Source organism: Nomascus leucogenys, chromosome 10 (assembly GCF_006542625.1).
Source record: "Nomascus leucogenys isolate Asia chromosome 10, Asia_NLE_v1, whole genome shotgun sequence".
NCBI lineage: Eukaryota > Metazoa > Chordata > Mammalia > Primates > Hylobatidae > Nomascus > Nomascus leucogenys.
The window spans coordinates 61,640,049-61,656,047 of NC_044390.1; the positions used below are offsets into that span (position 1 = coordinate 61,640,049).

Genomic DNA, 15,999 nt, shown 5'->3' on the forward strand with positions numbered 1-15,999 from the left:
GACAAGCTTCCGGTGGTCCCGAGTGGCCCCTGGTCCTCTGGCGTCCATTTGTGCTTCCCATCTGACCCCTTTGTAGGCAGCTGCCTTTCTCTCTAGGGTGCCCAGTTGACCTCATCAGGGTGGGGGCGTAGAGCAACATATGCAAGGGAAGGCAGTGTCCTGGGGATAGCAGACCCCGGCAGCAGCCTTGCCAGCAAGGTTCCGTTATCTTCCCAGTGAAGGGGTTGCTACTGTTGTCAGGGTGGGAAGTCTGGTGGCCTTGTCCGTACTGCTTCTCCATTCAGTGGGCAGTCAGAATGCCGGTCTTCCTCTTGCACTCCGCTAACCCTTTGATTGGCCCAGCACCTGCTTTACCCCTTCTGCCTCTCAGTATCAAGCCTGTCATGCCAGAGTGAGGCCTTGGGAATACAGTTGGCTTCTTTCCAGCCCAGCAGTTCCTATTTGGGGAAGTGACAGCAGCCTTGGATAGTGACTGTTGTGCCCTTCTTGCCCTCTTAAGGCTAGCAGTTGGTGAGTCCTAGGGAGCACTTAGACTATGGAGGACCCACCCAATTTAGGGATGGGAGTATTGGCAGTGCTCCACAGAGACAACAGGCAGCAATGCACAGCAGCAGAGAGGCACCCCAGCAGGCTGTGGAGCCCTCCCATATGGCATCAGCCATGTGAGTGGGCCAGGTAGTAAGCCGGCCAAGAGCAATCTGAAGGCCTGGTCTTGTGTGCCTCGGGTTGTGACCACACACCCTGTTCACCACACTGAATATATTTTCCTCTGTTTTGGTCTAGGGGGTCTCCCTCTCTCTCTGAAGAGTGGCTGCAAATTCTAGCCCTACCCACATGGGGAGGAGAGTTACATTCCAGTGTGTTGGGTGGGCAAGATGTAGAGGAGGCAGCACAACAAAACACGTGAAATGTCAGAAGCATCCTCCTACTCACAGATCCCCGGGATGGGAGGCTGCTCTCAGGAGCTGATGGAAGTCCAGAGACAGCCGGGTGCTCAACCTGCGGGATAGGAATGAGAGAGAGGACCTGTTGGGCCTTGCTTTATTAAGGTGCATGGACGTTATCTCTCAGGACTTCCTTTGGGGGTTGTGGACTGGTTGTGCAAAGGAAAGGTCTTATTTATATGACTCTGGTGTTGGCCACTAAGTTTCACTGTATTCAGCAGCTGTGAGATGTGTTGGATTTGGGGCCAGTGAGGTGAGGAGCAAGCAGGCCTTATAAACAAACAGCTACACAGACAGGGGAAGTTTTAACTAAGACAAAGGCGATGGGGGTATTGGAGCTGAGATAAATAAACAGCTAACTGGCATATTTCACTCTTTGGTTCTTTACCATTGATATGCACTCTCCTACACACATAGGAATTTCTTTGGAATAATTAAACAAGTCTATATTCCTACCTAAGAAGATATGAGGGAAGAAGTTCTCACCCACCCCCAAAGTGAGAAGATGCACAGTTCAAACAGTCCTTTGTATTCCCGCAGCACGCCATGTCAATTACTCCTCAAATTTAGTCCCATTCTAACTATTCTGTTTCTTAAAGACAAAATTATAAATGTAACCTCTAATAATGTGTATATAAAATAAAAGTGGGAAAAAGATAGAAGTAAATGGTTCATTTAAATAAATAAACACATGGATATAAACACACATACGTATAACAAGCAGAGAGAAAACGTGCAAAACTACATTTCTTGTTTCTGTCACTGGTCTTGAGGTTGTAGTTGATGTCCACGGTTTACTTCTTCAGTGACTAATTCCATATTTTCCCTGCCCTCCACTTGAACCTCAGCTGCTCCGGGTTTTGTACCAGGGAGGAGCAATCCAAATCTTCGTTCACCCAGAGTCCAAGTCCTCTGTTGTCCTGCTTTCGTTCAGTTGTGGTTTTCTGCTAACCTTTTCTATGGAGTATAGAAGTACTCGGAGGTTCTACACTTCATCACTTCATCCTCCTTGCCTCAATTGTCTAGCAGTGCCACAGTTTTCCTTTGATAATTGGGATTAACCACTCCAGCCAGTAGATTAACTTTTCTTTTTCTTTTTCCTTTTTTTTTTTTTTTTTTTTTTGCCTCTTGGTTTAGCAGTATATGAAGCCCAAAAGGGCCAAGTGGCTATCTCCAGTTCCATTGCATTAGAACCATAACCGTGCCCCCTGGGGGAGGCATTTTCCACTAGGGTCTGAGAAGATCTCCGGACTAGCAGTGCTCTGAGTTGCTGGGAATAAAAGCAAACTTCTGTCAGTGGAGTTAATTCCACCTTCACCCATCAATTCTATTTTTTTGTTTTGTTTTGAGATGGAGTCTTGCTCTGTCGCCCAGCCTGGAGTGCAGTGGCACAATCTCGGCTCACTGCAACCTCCGCCTCCCAGGTTCAAGCCATTCTCTTGCCTCAGCTTTCCAAGTAGCTAGGATTACAGGCATGTGTCACCATGCCCAGATAATTTTTTGTGTTTTTAGTAGAGACGGGGTTTCACCATGTTGGCCAGGCTGGTCACAAGCTCCTGACCTCAAACGATCCACCTGCCTCGGCCTCCCAAAGTGCTGGGATTCCAGGCATGAGCCACCGTGCCCGGCCTACTCATCAATTCTTGGACCCATGTATTCAGGCTCTAGGGAGACAGTACCATGGAAGGCTCTATGACTCAAAGCGTACACCTTGACCTATGAGTCAGAATGCCTTTCTAAGGGTTGTCCCCCATTTGGCCCTATAACTGAGTTTTCAGTACGCGATTCCACTTTTCATGTAGATCCACTGCTTCTGAGTGATGGGGTGTGTGATGGGACCAGTTGATTGCAAGGACATGCTTCCATTGTTGCACTTCCTCTGCAGTGAAATGTTTTGCTTGTTTAGAAACTCTGTTGTGTGGAGGCCATGACTACTGATAAAGCATGTTGTGAGTCCGTGGGTGGTGGTGCCAGCAGAAGCCTAACTAGTCGAAAGGCAGATCCACACCAGAACATGAGTCTGTTCTGGTGAGGATGAGTCTTTGACAATTTCCTGATAGAAGAGGGCCCATTACAGCATGGCTGGCTGGTCTCCTCTAAGGAATGGTGCCGTATTGTATGCTCAGTGTTGATTTCTGCTTTCAGGAGATTAGGCCCAGCAGTAATGTTAGCTGGGTCAGACTTGGTAAGGGGAAGTCTTTATTGCTGAGCCCACGCATAGCCTTTATCCCTGCTGTCATGAACATTTTTTAATGGGCCCACTGAGCAAGCACTGAGGTAGCTAGGAAAAGTAACAGGTATCTTTAGAGCGCATGATTTTTTCTGCCATATTTCTAGTGGATCATGGTAGGCATTCACGTGGGACACAATCTCTCCTTTCAGAGAGGTCCATCCATATACTTTTTCCCAGGTTTCCTTGTTACCACTCTGGTTCCTCCCACATTTTTGACCATCCAGCCAAGCCATCGGCAACTTTTGATGAATCTGTGTATGTGTATGCATGCATCTTGTCAACTCTTACTCCAGACCCAGAAGCAGGCCAATACACTGCCTGGAGTTCTGCCACTGGGAAGATTTTCCTTTAGTACTGCCCCCTTCAGGGTCAGCCTTTAGCGGGGCTGTAGTGCTTCTGCTTTGCACTTTTAGTGGGTACTAGAGCTAGTCATCGGACTCAGGGAAAGCAGGAAGCAGCCCTCTGGAATGCAGGCAACCCTCGCTATTGTGCTCATGAGCAGAGGAAGTTGCGGTGCCAGTAAGGATACAAGACTGAGAGCACTAAATATCCACATCAGGTGGCCAGGGGAAACCAGTCTTTGGTATGCAGACAGGCCATGGGTGGTGGCTAAGTGCATAGAAGGAGACAGTATTCCTGTCACCCTTGCATTCTTTGAGTAGTTCAATACATTTCCTCAGAACTCTGATGCGTATTGCGTTATGAATTGTGATGGGGCTGTAGTCTGGGTGTACTTTAACAGTGTTGAGAAGGATCTCAGTTGTCTGTCCAGCCATCACTGGGTGCCTTTAGGCTCCATGCCAGGTCGAGGGGAACATTGGCACCCAAAGATACCTAAGGCTGCCCATGAGATACAGAGACTCCACAAAGAAAAGCAGGTTGTAGTGTCACCCAGCATCATCCAAGAACATTCCTAGAGACACGCAGAGTTCCTTATGATAAAAGGTTTTGTTGTGGCCAGGCGCAGTGGCTCACGCCTGTAATCCCAGCACTTTGGGAGGCCAAGGTGGGTGGATCACAAAGTCAGGAGATCGAGACCATCCTGGCTAACAGGGTGAAACCCTGTCTCTACTAAAAATACAAAAAAATTAGCTGGGCGTGGTGGCGGGCACCTGTAGTCCCAGCTACTCAGGAGGCTGAGGCAGGAGAATGGCGTGAACCTGGAGGCGGAGCTTGCAGTGAGCCGAGATTGCGCCACTGCACTCCAGCCTGGGTGACAGAGCGAGACTCCATCTCAAAAAAAAAAAAAAAAAAAGGTTTTGTTGCTCCAAAAATATGAAAGTTCAATGTGTGTATCTATCTACCCAGTAATGTTGTTACAGGATGTATAAAGGAGTATACATTACAGATACACAAGAAGAAATAGACAAGTCCACAGTTGCAGTGGGAGATTTTAGAATTTTTATCTCATGTTATTTAAATAGTAGAGAAAAATGAAGATAGGATGTACATTTGCGAGAGATGAGCACACTGCCTAATTTACCTGTCCAGTGTCGTGTCTGCTAAATGAAGGAAATCACAGAGTGCTTATCTGGACTTGAGAGTGAAAGGATAGACTGGAAGGGGCAAGAAGGTTTTCAGGGGGAGACGAACGTGTTTTACATCTTGTTTAGGCTTTTGATTATGCAAGTGTATGCAATTGTCAAAATTCATCCACTGAATACCTAAGATCTGCACTTTTAATTGTACATTAATTATATTTCAAGTTTAAAATAACATAATTGGTTTAGATTTCACCAAATTAAACACATTTGTGGCCCTCTTCAGCCTACGGATCCCCAGTTTGAAACCCATGGTAGTGGGTACAATCTACACCAGGAGTCTAGACATGGGGTTTCTGTAACCCAGTGTGACTTCAGAGTTTTAGCTTTCTCATTCGTAGAATAAAGGCTGTAGCGTCCTTGTGGGGGTGTATCTGGTTCATGGATAATGAACTGTTCAGTTTTCAGTGATTTTCATCATTCAGATTCCATTCTGTCAATCAGCATTTGCACTGTTGTTCTGTGTTTGATTTATTAAAGATTGTGATTAAATTTTTATTAAATTTTAATTGTATAAATTTTATTAAATTAAAATACATTTTATTCTTCGGTCATGCTAGGTTTATATGGAGTGGGTGTTCAATAACACATGTGGGTAGTGACCGTGGTGTTGTACTGTGCAGGTTTAGACTAACGCTGGTCATGTGGGAAAGTAAGAGCCACAGACTGGGTGTCAGGGACAAAATTGCCTGTGTTCAAGTCCTGGTTCACAACTTCCAAACTGGATGATTCTGGACCAAATCCAAGTGTTGTCTGGATGTAGGTTTTCTTCTTTTTCTTTTTTTTTTTCCTTTTGAGACAGAGTCTCATTCTGTTGCCAGGCTGGAGTGCAGTGGTACGATCTCGGCTCACTGCAACCTCTGTCTCTCAGGTTCAAGCGATTCTCCTGCCTCAGCCTCCTCAGTAGCTGGGATTATAGGCGTGCACTACCACGCCCAGCTATTTTTTGTATTTTCAGTAGAGATGGGGTTTCACCACGTTGGCCAGGCTGGTCTTGAACTCCTGACCTCAACTGACACACCCGCCTCGGCTTCCCAAAGTGCCGGGATTACAGGCGTGAGCCACTGCGCCCGGCCTGGTTTTTTCTTCATCAAATAGGGGTCATTGATATCTACTGTAAAGGGTGGTTATGATAATTAAGTGAGTATATAAAGCCGCTAGTGTGACTTCTGACACACACTGTTCCTCAGTAGTGGAAGTTGGTATTCCTAATATTTGTAGTGTACACCATTTTCAGTGGCTTTCACCTATATGCTCTGCAGAGAGAGTGCTAATGATATCTGATGACTGATAAGTGATGCTTGTTGACTAATGATTTATACAAACAGGACACCATTAACCCTGGATAAAGAGAATGGAGGTTACCTCTGTCCGCGTAGATTCCTAAGCTGTCCTGGAGTGATCCTTGGAGTAAAGGAAAGGTGCTTTGAAGCACATTTAGCCGTCACCCCTGTGGGATGGCAGCCACTGATTTGTCCTATGGTAAGTCCTGTTTCTGTTCATTTTCAGATACCCTGCTTTAGGTGTCCCCCCACACAGTATGGAGTCCAGTGGCCTGTGCCTGATCATTCACGCTGCAGCTTCATTTCTGAGGTGCTGATGTGGGCTAGGGAATGCTTTGTTCTTTTTTTTTTTTTTTTTTTTTTTGAGACAGTCTTGCTCTGTTGCTCAGGCTGGAGTGCAGTGGCATGATCTCAGCTCATTGCAACCTCTGCCTCCCGGGTTCAAGCGATTTTCCTGCCTCAGCCTCCCGAGTAGCTGGGATTACAGGCGTGTGCCACCACACCCGGCTAATTTTTTGTATTTTTAGTAGACATGGGGTTTCACCATGTTGGCCAGGCTGGTCTCAAACTCCTAACCTCAAGTGATCTGCCCGCCTTGACCTCCCAAAGTGCTAGGATTACAGGTGTGAGCCATCACGCCCAGCCAGAATGCTTCATCAGCCCCCTGCTGTGTGTGCTTTGGGAAGAGGTGCTGTGTATTTCCACGGTTAAGTTTCCTTATCTGTAAAATAAGACTGTTACCCTTTTCCCAGTGGGCAGCATGGCTGACCATCCTTTTTTTTGCCTTTAGGTGAGGCAGGACTGCCCTAGAATTGATAGCGGTAGTGTGTATGTGTGTGTTTTCTTGAGCATACAGGAGTATATGGGAATCTCACAGTAGGATGGAATGACTTTGGGGTATGTGAATGGGGGAATTATGGTCAGCCCTGGGTTCTCATGCCTTGTTCTTTTCCATGAGGTCTTTACAGGGACCCAGTCTGCCTTCAAGAAAAGACAGAAGTAGAAAGGGTGGTGGCTGACTGTCTGACAAATTGTTATCAGGTATGCAGGAAGTGTATCCTTCTCCAAAATATCATACTTGCGTCACCAGGTAGACACATTTCCTTCTACACAGAATTATCTCCAGAGCTTCTTAAAGCAAATAAAGCCTCCTTCAAGGACTGAGTCCCTAGTTTAATTCCCTGAAGGAGTGGAGCCTGTCATATTGGTGAGGGTTTGCCTTGAATGTCATCCCAGTATTTCAATGTTGATTAGTTAGTGTTTCCTCATGGTCCCAACTGCATAGTTTTTATTTTGTTGAGTGTTCTGATACATGGTAAGAGACATGAAAGTATCCTTTGTTGAGATAATTTATCCATTCATCAGCATTTATCTAGCATCTGCTCAAGAGTGTGCTGCAGTGGAGGGAAATCAGATGACCTCCCTGTCTGGTTGTGTTAGATACGATCATGTATGTATAAGAAGTGCCATTCAAGCCATGTCACTGGAGGGGACTGACAGTGAGTGAGTGTGGATAGAGAGGACCTTCTGGGACCAGTGGACTCTGGGGTGGGCAATGTGAGCCCTCAGACTCTGTAGGTATTGCATTTTGCAGTGAACACTGGTAGACATGTTTTGTGGCTCAAGCCAGCATGTGTGTGATGGTTTAGGATTCTGTGACTTTTGATGATCTGGCTGTGGACTTCACCCCAGAAGAATGGACTTTACTGGACCCAACTCAGAGAAACCTCTACAGAGATGTGATGCTAGAGAACTACAAGAATTTGGCCACAGTAGGTAAGACTACTCATCCCTTGTAGCCTGCTGTGGAACAGATTATGTTATGTACTTACTGTATTGCACATCAGTGATAGCAACTCTGAACACAATGGGAAATAACAGACATAGTCCCTGCCCTAGTAGGGTTTCATCTACTTGGTGGTTCTTAAAATGTGGTGTCAGATCAAGAGCATCACCAGCACTGTTGGAGACGTACGTTCTTAGTCTCCAGCTTTGACATACTCAGTCAGAAAGTCTGCAACAGGGGCCCTGTCATCTGTGTTTTAACAAGCTCGCATGAATCTGATGTGCTATAATGTTGAAGAATGAGACGTATAGTTGTTTCCCATGAGAATGAAGATCTCTTTGTTTCACTTCCTATTTGGATCAAAGTCTTAGTGCTTTATAAGTATGTACATCAGCCTGGATTTCGGCGTCAGGGATCAGAGATCACCAATATTTTGGGGGCACAGACAGATGATATTTGCATTTTTAGCCCTTTTAAAATAATTTCACTGCTTCCATTGGAACTGTAGCTCCTGAGTTTTGGAAAGATTTATCATCTCTTGCATGAGCCTCTTCTGGTAATGTATCTTTCTCTGTGCACAGGATGTCAGCTCTTCAAACCCAGCCTGATCTCTTGGCTGGAACAAGAAGAGTCTAGGACAGTGCAGAGAGGTGATTTCCAAGGTGAGTGTTCACGAAGGACTGCGCTGGTCAATAAGTTCAGTATGTTTATAAGTATAATGAGGAAACTTTTTTTTTTTTTTTTTTGAGATGGAGTCTCACTCTGTCACCCAGACTGGAGTGCAGTGGCACGATCTCGGCTCACAGCAACCTCCGCCTCCCAGGTGCAAGTGATTCTCCTGCCTCAGCCTCCTGATCTCCTGCCTCAGCCTCCTGAGTAGCTGGGATTACAGGCTCATGCCACCATGCCTGGCTAATTTTGCGCTCAGCCATAATGAGGAAACTTTTTAAGATGTGCTTCATCTCACAATGTTGAGGCCATATTTTTTTTTACTTTTTTATTTTTACTTTTTCTGAGACACAGTTTCACTGTCACCCAGGCTGTAGTGCAGTGATGCGATCTTGGCTTACTGCAACTTCAGCCTCCCAGGTTCAAGTGATTCTCCTGCCTCATCCTCCTGAGTAGCCAGGACTACAGGTGTGTGCCACGCCCGGCTAATTTTTTGTACTATTAGTAGAGATAGGGTTTCACCACGTTGGCCAGGCTGGTCCCAAACTCCTGACTTCAAGTGTTCCACCTGCCTTGGCCTCCCAAAGTGCTGGGATTACAGGAATGAGCCACCATGCCCAGGTAGGCCATTTCTTTCTCAGAAGTTAAGAAATCTTCAACTTCTCATACTCTTACGCTTTGTCTACTCATTCTTTTCTGTGATAGGACCCGTTGGTTTCTTCTTTAAAAGTTCCTGTTTTGGGTCAAGTGTGGTGGCTCACACCTGTAATCTCAGCACTTTGGGAGGCTGAGGCGGGCAGATCACATGAGGTCATGAGTTCAAGACCAGCCTGGCCAACATGGTGAAACCCCATCACTACAAAAATACAACTATTAGCTGGGCGTAGTGGCACAATCCTGTAGTCCCAGCTACTAGGGAGGCTGAAGCAGAAGAATTGCTTGAACCCAGGGGCCGAAGGTTGCAATGAGCCAAGATCATGCCACTGAACTCCAGCCGGGGTGACAGAGCAAGACTCTGTCTCAAAAAAGGAAAAAAAAAAAAAAAAAAGGCCTGGCGCAGTGGCTCACCGGTGGCTCATGTCTATAATCCCAGAACTTTGGGAGACCAAGGTGGGAGGATCACCTGATGTCAGGAGGTCGAGACCAGCCTGGCCAACATGCTGAAACCCTATCTCTACTAAAAATGGAAAAGTATTAGCTGGGCGTGGTGGCAGGTGCCTGTAATCCCAGCTACTCGGGAGGCTGAGGCAGGAGAATTGCTTGAACTCGGGAGGCAGAGGTTGTAGTGAGCCAAGATCATTCTATTGCACTCTAGCCTGAGTGACAAGAGTGAAACTCTCTCTCAAAAAAAAAAAAAAAAAACAAGCTCCTTGTTTTGATGTGTGCTTATTGTCCTATTCCTCGACTTTCCTTCCATGGTAATATTCTTTGTGTTCACCATCAGTTTATAATTTTCATAGAATCAGTCTGTAGTAAACTATGTAAAAATTTGATGCTATATCCTTATTATTGCCAAATTTTCCATATACAATCTTCAAATCTGTCTTTGTGTTTGTTTGTTACCATGTTTAATTTGAAAACAAATACAGGGGCCGGGCGCGGTGGCTCAACACCTGTAATCCCAGCACTTTGAGGGGCTGAGGCGGGTGGAACACGAGGTCAGGAGTTTGAGACCAGCTTGGCCAACATGGTGAAAACCCCGCCTCTACTAAAAATACAAAAATTAGCTGGGTGTTGTGGCACGTGCCTGTAGTCCCAGCTACTCAGGAGGCTGAGGCATGAGAATCACTTTCACCTGGGAGGCAGAGGTTGCAGTGAGCTGAGACCATGTCATTGCACTCCAACCTGGACAACAGAGTGAGACACCATCTCAAAAAAAAAAAAAAAAAAGAAAAAAGAAAACAAATACAAACGATCCCTCTCATTTTCAGCTCCGTCTACCCTGTATGTCTCCAAACCCTTACATTTCTTTTTCTCTTTAGCTTTAGAATGGAAAATGCAACTTAAAACCAAAGAGTCAGCCCTTCAGCAGGATGTTTTGGGGGAGCCAACCTCCAGTGGGATTCAAATGGTAAGATTAACAAGGATACGTCTTAGTTTTCACATTTAGAGATGATTGGGAATTCCATTATAGAAAATCAGAATAAAGCTGGGAATGGTGGCTCACACCTGTAATCCCAGCACTTTGGGAGGCTGAAGTGGGAGGATCACTTGAGGCCAGGAGTTCTAGACCAGCCTGGTCAACATAGCGAGATCTTGGCTCTAAAAACTAAATTAATTTAATTACATTAAAAGAAAAAAAAATTAGCAGAATGAGAGCCCTTTGAGATAAGTAGCATTCCCAAGAGGGATAATGACTCTGGAGAGAGACTCAGAATACGATGACTTGGGGATGCTTGAAACCTAGCTTGACGCTTACTGTTGTTTTTTTCTTAGACGGAGTCTTGCTCTGTTGCCCAGGCTGGAATGCAGTGGCATGATCTTGGCTCACTGCAACCTCCACCTCCTGGGTTCAAGGGATTCTTGTGCTTCACCCTCCTGAGTAGCTGGGAGTACAGGCATGTCCCACCATGCCTGGCTAGTTTTTGTATTTTTAGTAGAGACAGGGTTTCACCATGTTGGCCAGGCTGGTCTTGAACTCTTGACCTGAGGTGATCTGCCCACCTTGGCCTCCCAATGCACTGGGATTACAGGCGTGAGCCACCGTGCCCAGCCAACATTTGTTTTAGAGTTCCCCTTAAGTACACATTTGTAGATAGTGAGTTTCTAAAACAATTTCATAAAACTCTATAGACATTTGAGATTAGAGTAGATGGCACAGCCTGGCAGGAGCTTTTCATCATTCCACTGGAAATCAGTCAAAAGGGCAGTACTTATATGTGTGTAATGAAAATGGTAAACATGAAAATAATCATCACAGTGTTCCTCTCTTCAGATGAGTGGAATCTGTTAGTGAATCTGAACGGTCCTTTAATCATAATTCATTCCTTTATCAACAGATAGGAAGCCACAACGGAGGGGAGGTCAATGATGTTAAGCAATGTGGAGATGTCTCCAGTGAACACTCATGCCTTAAGACACATGTGAGAACTGAAAACAGTGAGAACACATTTGAGTGTCATCTGTATGGAGTAGACTTCTTTACTCTGCACAAGAAAACCCCTACTGGAGAGCAACGTTCTGTGTTTAGTCAGTGTGGAAAAGCCTTCAGCCTGACCCCAGATGTTTACCAGAGAACGTGCACAGGAGAGAAAGCTTTTGATTGCGGTGACTCTGGAAAATCCTTCATTAATCATTCACACTTTCAGGGACATTTAAGAACTCACAATGGAGAAAGTCTCCATGAATGGAAGGAATGTGGGAGAGGCTTTATTCACTCCACAGACCTTGCTGTGCATATACAAACTCACAGTTCAGAAAAACCCTACAAATGTAAGGAATGTGGAAAAGGCTTTAGATATTCTGCATACCTTAATATTCACATGGGAACCCACACTGGAGACAATCCCTATGAGTGTAAGGAGTGTGGGAAAGCCTTCACTAGGTCTTGTCAACTTACTCAGCACAGAAAAACTCACACTGGAGAGAAACCTTATAAATGTAAGGATTGTGGGAAAGCCTTCACTGTTTCCTCTTGCTTAAGTCAACATATGAAAATTCATGTGGGTGAGAAGCCTTATGAATGCAAGGAATGTGGGATAGCCTTCACTAGATCTTCTCAACTTACTGAACATTTAAAAACTCACACTGCAAAGGATCCCTTTGAATGTAAGATATGTGGAAAATCCTTTAGAAATTCCTCATGCCTCAGTGATCACTTTCGAATTCACACTGGAATAAAACCCTATAAATGTAAGGATTGTGGGAAAGCCTTCACTCAGAACTCAGACCTTACTAAGCATGCACGAACTCACAGTGGAGAGAGGCCCTATGAATGTAAGGAATGTGGGAAGGCCTTCGCCAGATCCTCTCGCCTTAGTGAACATACAAGAACTCACACTGGAGAGAAGCCTTTTGAATGTGTCAAATGTGGGAAAGCCTTTGCTATTTCTTCAAATCTTAGTGGACATTTGAGAATTCACACTGGAGAGAAGCCCTTTGAGTGCCTGGAATGTGGGAAAGCATTTACACATTCCTCCAGTCTTAATAATCACATGCGGACCCACAGTGCCAAAAAACCATTCACATGTATGGAATGTGGCAAAGCCTTTAAGTTTCCCACGTGTGTTAACCTTCACATGCGGATCCACACTGGAGAAAAACCCTACAAATGTAAACAGTGTGGGAAATCCTTCAGTTACTCCAATTCGTTTCAGTTACATGAACGAACTCACACTGGAGAGAAACCCTATGAATGTAAGGAGTGTGGGAAAGCCTTCAGTTCTTCCAGTTCCTTTCGAAATCATGAAAGAAAGCATGCAGATGAGAGACTGTCAGTGTAAGGAATGTGCGAAAACCTAAAGGTGTCCCTGTTCTCTCTGAAGACATGAAAACTCACTGGGGAGAAACCCTATGAATGTAAAAATGTGGAAGCAACTTTGTATCTCAGGTGTTAATGAACACACATGAATTCACAGTGGAGAAGACCCTGCGTCAGGGAATGTGGAAATGACTTCACTGAATTCTCAAGCCTTACCAAACACATCAGAAATCTCACTGGAGAGAAACCGTATGAATGTAGAGAATCTGGGAATACATTTCTGAATCCCACAAACCTTAATGTGCATATGTGAACTCACATTGGAGAGAAACCCTGCAATTTAAATGGTATGGTCTGGATGATGCTGCACTCCATATTTGTAAGCCCTAAGTCCTAGTTCCTTACACTATAACTATTTGGACATAAGGTTTTCAAACAGGTGAGTAACTTCAAATGAGGCTGTTAGGTTCGATCCCTAATCTGACATCACTGGTGTCCCTATAAGGGAAAGTGAAGGAAGGATACACATGGAGAAGACTGTGTGGATCCACCAGAAGATGGCCATCTACAAGCCAAGGACAGAGACCTGGAACAGATGCTTTCATTATGGCCTCCAGAGGAAACCAACCCTGTCTCCACCTTGATATTGCACTTCCAGGCTCCAGAACTGTGAGGCAATAAATTTCTCTTGGTTAAATCATTCAGTCTGTTATTTTGTACAGCAACCCTAGGAAACTAATACTGTGAGGTACTTGAGAAAAGCTTTAGATCAAGTTTGTCCAACCCACAGGCCAGGATGGCTTTGATTGCAGACCAATACAAATTTTTAAGCTTTCTTCAAACATAATGAAATTTTTTTGTGATTATTTTTTCCATTCATTAGCTATCATTAGTGTTAGTGTAAACACAAAAGCAATCACAGGAGAGACGTTCTATGAATGTAGGACATGTGAAGAAGTCTGTAAGTGCTCATCAGATCTTAATACTCACTTCCAACTCTGTGGTGATAGGCCCTGTGAAAATCAAAAACTGTCAAGAAAGTTTCTTTTACTGTGAAAGTCATAAATGTGACCTCACCCAACATTTAGTGACTCAGAGTGGACTGAGGCTCCGTTATTAGGAATGTGGAGAGATTTAATTAAATGTTTATACCTTACATAAGGAATAAAAGTTCACAGTGTAGAGAACACTTCTGCTGTAAGGCACGTGAGAAAGCTTTTACTAATTCCATGAGGCTTATTTTACACATCTAAAATTAGACTGCAAGTGAGCCAAGACCCCTACACTCCAGCCTGGGCGACAAAGCAAGACTCCATCTCAAAAAAATAAAATAAAATTAGACTGCAAATATCCTGGGAATGTAGGGGAATGTATGGCAACCTTTAAATATCTCACATGCCATAATGATAACATGAAATCTCACATTGGAGGAAGAACCTATGTATCCCAGGGATATGGTGTCACCTTATTTCATTGCTCAAGCCTTAATATCTTTGTGAGAATTCACACTGGGGTAAAACCCTGTGATTATAAAAAGGACGCAGGAAATACTTCATTTGCTTCTCATATCTTACTATATCACAGTTCATAGCCATGTGAATGTAAGGAATATGGGAAAACTGTCAGAATCTCTTCACAACCCAGCATGAAATAACTTGCAATGAGACCACACAGTCTATGAAACATGGAAAGCCCTTTGCTGTTATCTCAGGGATTGCTTAAGTAAGGTTTTGCAGTAGAGGGAAATCCTATTCGTGTAAGAGGTGTTGGAGAGTGGTAGTTCAGCTAAATAATGTTCACTTCTCAGATTGGAAAACTCTGACCAATTGAAAATGTTTTGTTAGCTCTTTTAAAAAATCCATGTTCACCTGGTGCAGTAGCTCACGGCTGTAATCTCAGCACTTTGAGAGGCTGAGGTGAATGGATTGCTTGAGCTCAGGAGTTCAAGACTAGCCTGGGTAACATGGTGAAACCCTGCCTCTACAAAAAAGACAAAACTTAGCTGGGCATGATGGCTTACGCCTATAGTCCCAGCTACCCAGGAGGCTGAGGCAGGAGAATCATTTTAGCCCAGGAGAAGGAGGTTGCAGTGAGCTGAGATTGTGCCACTGCACTCTAGCCTGGGTGACAGAATCAGGCACTGTCTCGAAACAAACAAAAAATCTATGTTCCAGAGCAGTTTTAGGTTCACAGCAAAATAGTGTGGAAGGTTCAAAGACATCCTATATTCCTGCTGCCACTACACATGCATAGCTTCCACCATCATCAACATACTCCACCAGAGTAATACACTTGTTAGAACTCATGAACCTACATTGCCACTTCATTATCACCTGAAGTCCACAGATCATCAGCCCTCCCACTATTCCTCCCTCCCTCTCCCCAGCCTGACAACCACTAATCTTTTTACTGTCTCCATAGTTTTGCCTTTTTCAGAATGTCATAGAGTTGGAATTGTGCAGTATGTAACTTTTCAGATTGGTCCAAAGTGATAACTTCACATCCTTCTTTTCCAGTTCAAATGTTGCCTTTTTCAAAACCACTCATGGCCTGCCCCTCCCTCATCCTGTGCCCATAAAAACCGCAGGCTCCATTGGCAGAGTAGAAGAGGGTGAGGGCTTTAGTTCTGTCTCTAGAGCAAAGCCCACAGTTATTGGTTAATGAATGCATTAAGGCACCCACACCTTCCACCAATGTTGAGCTGTGTTCACCCCATGGTGACTTTTGGGGCAGTGGATTGCAGGGTGGGTCTGGAGTGCCATGTGACCACTCTGCAGGACTTGGAGACATTGGTGAAATTTCTGCACAGGTGGCTCCTGGAGCTCCTGGCCAAGGCGCACCTTTCCTCTAGAGCCATTGGTGCACAGTGAGATCTGTCTACAGGTCTCCCTGTTTGGCCTGCCCACTAGTGTCTGCCTAGTAACTGGCCATTTTGGTTTCCGATTGGCTGTGGCAGCAGATGCTTTGAGTCCAGTGACTCCTTGGTGCTTGGAATCTGGATGAGGACAGGATGAGGACATTTAAAAATGCTGTTTAGTGTTAGGTTTTTAACTTGTTTAATTCTCTGAAACAGCAGCTGAGCTTTTTTTTTTTTTTCTTGAGATGGAATTTTGCTCTCATTGC

At 44.7% G+C, this 15,999-nt stretch overlaps 1 protein-coding gene across 1 annotated transcript in view; it reads left to right on the top strand.

Annotated features, from left to right (window-relative positions):
- ZNF266 (zinc finger protein 266) overlaps window positions 1-13,576 on the top strand; it is a 29,320-nt gene extending 15,744 nt beyond the window's left edge. The window contains exons 2-7 of the mRNA XM_030820928.1: window positions 6,047-6,200; window positions 6,960-7,042; window positions 7,651-7,777; window positions 8,369-8,449; window positions 10,439-10,527; window positions 11,456-13,576. Of these exons, the coding sequence (XP_030676788.1) occupies window positions 6,176-6,200; window positions 6,960-7,042; window positions 7,651-7,777; window positions 8,369-8,449; window positions 10,439-10,527; window positions 11,456-12,898 (1,848 nt within the window). The 5' untranslated portion in view covers window positions 6,047-6,175 and the 3' untranslated portion in view covers window positions 12,899-13,576. The remainder of the gene's footprint in view (window positions 1-6,046; window positions 6,201-6,959; window positions 7,043-7,650; window positions 7,778-8,368; window positions 8,450-10,438; window positions 10,528-11,455) is intronic.
- The last annotated feature ends 2,423 nt before the right edge of the window (window positions 13,577-15,999 follow it).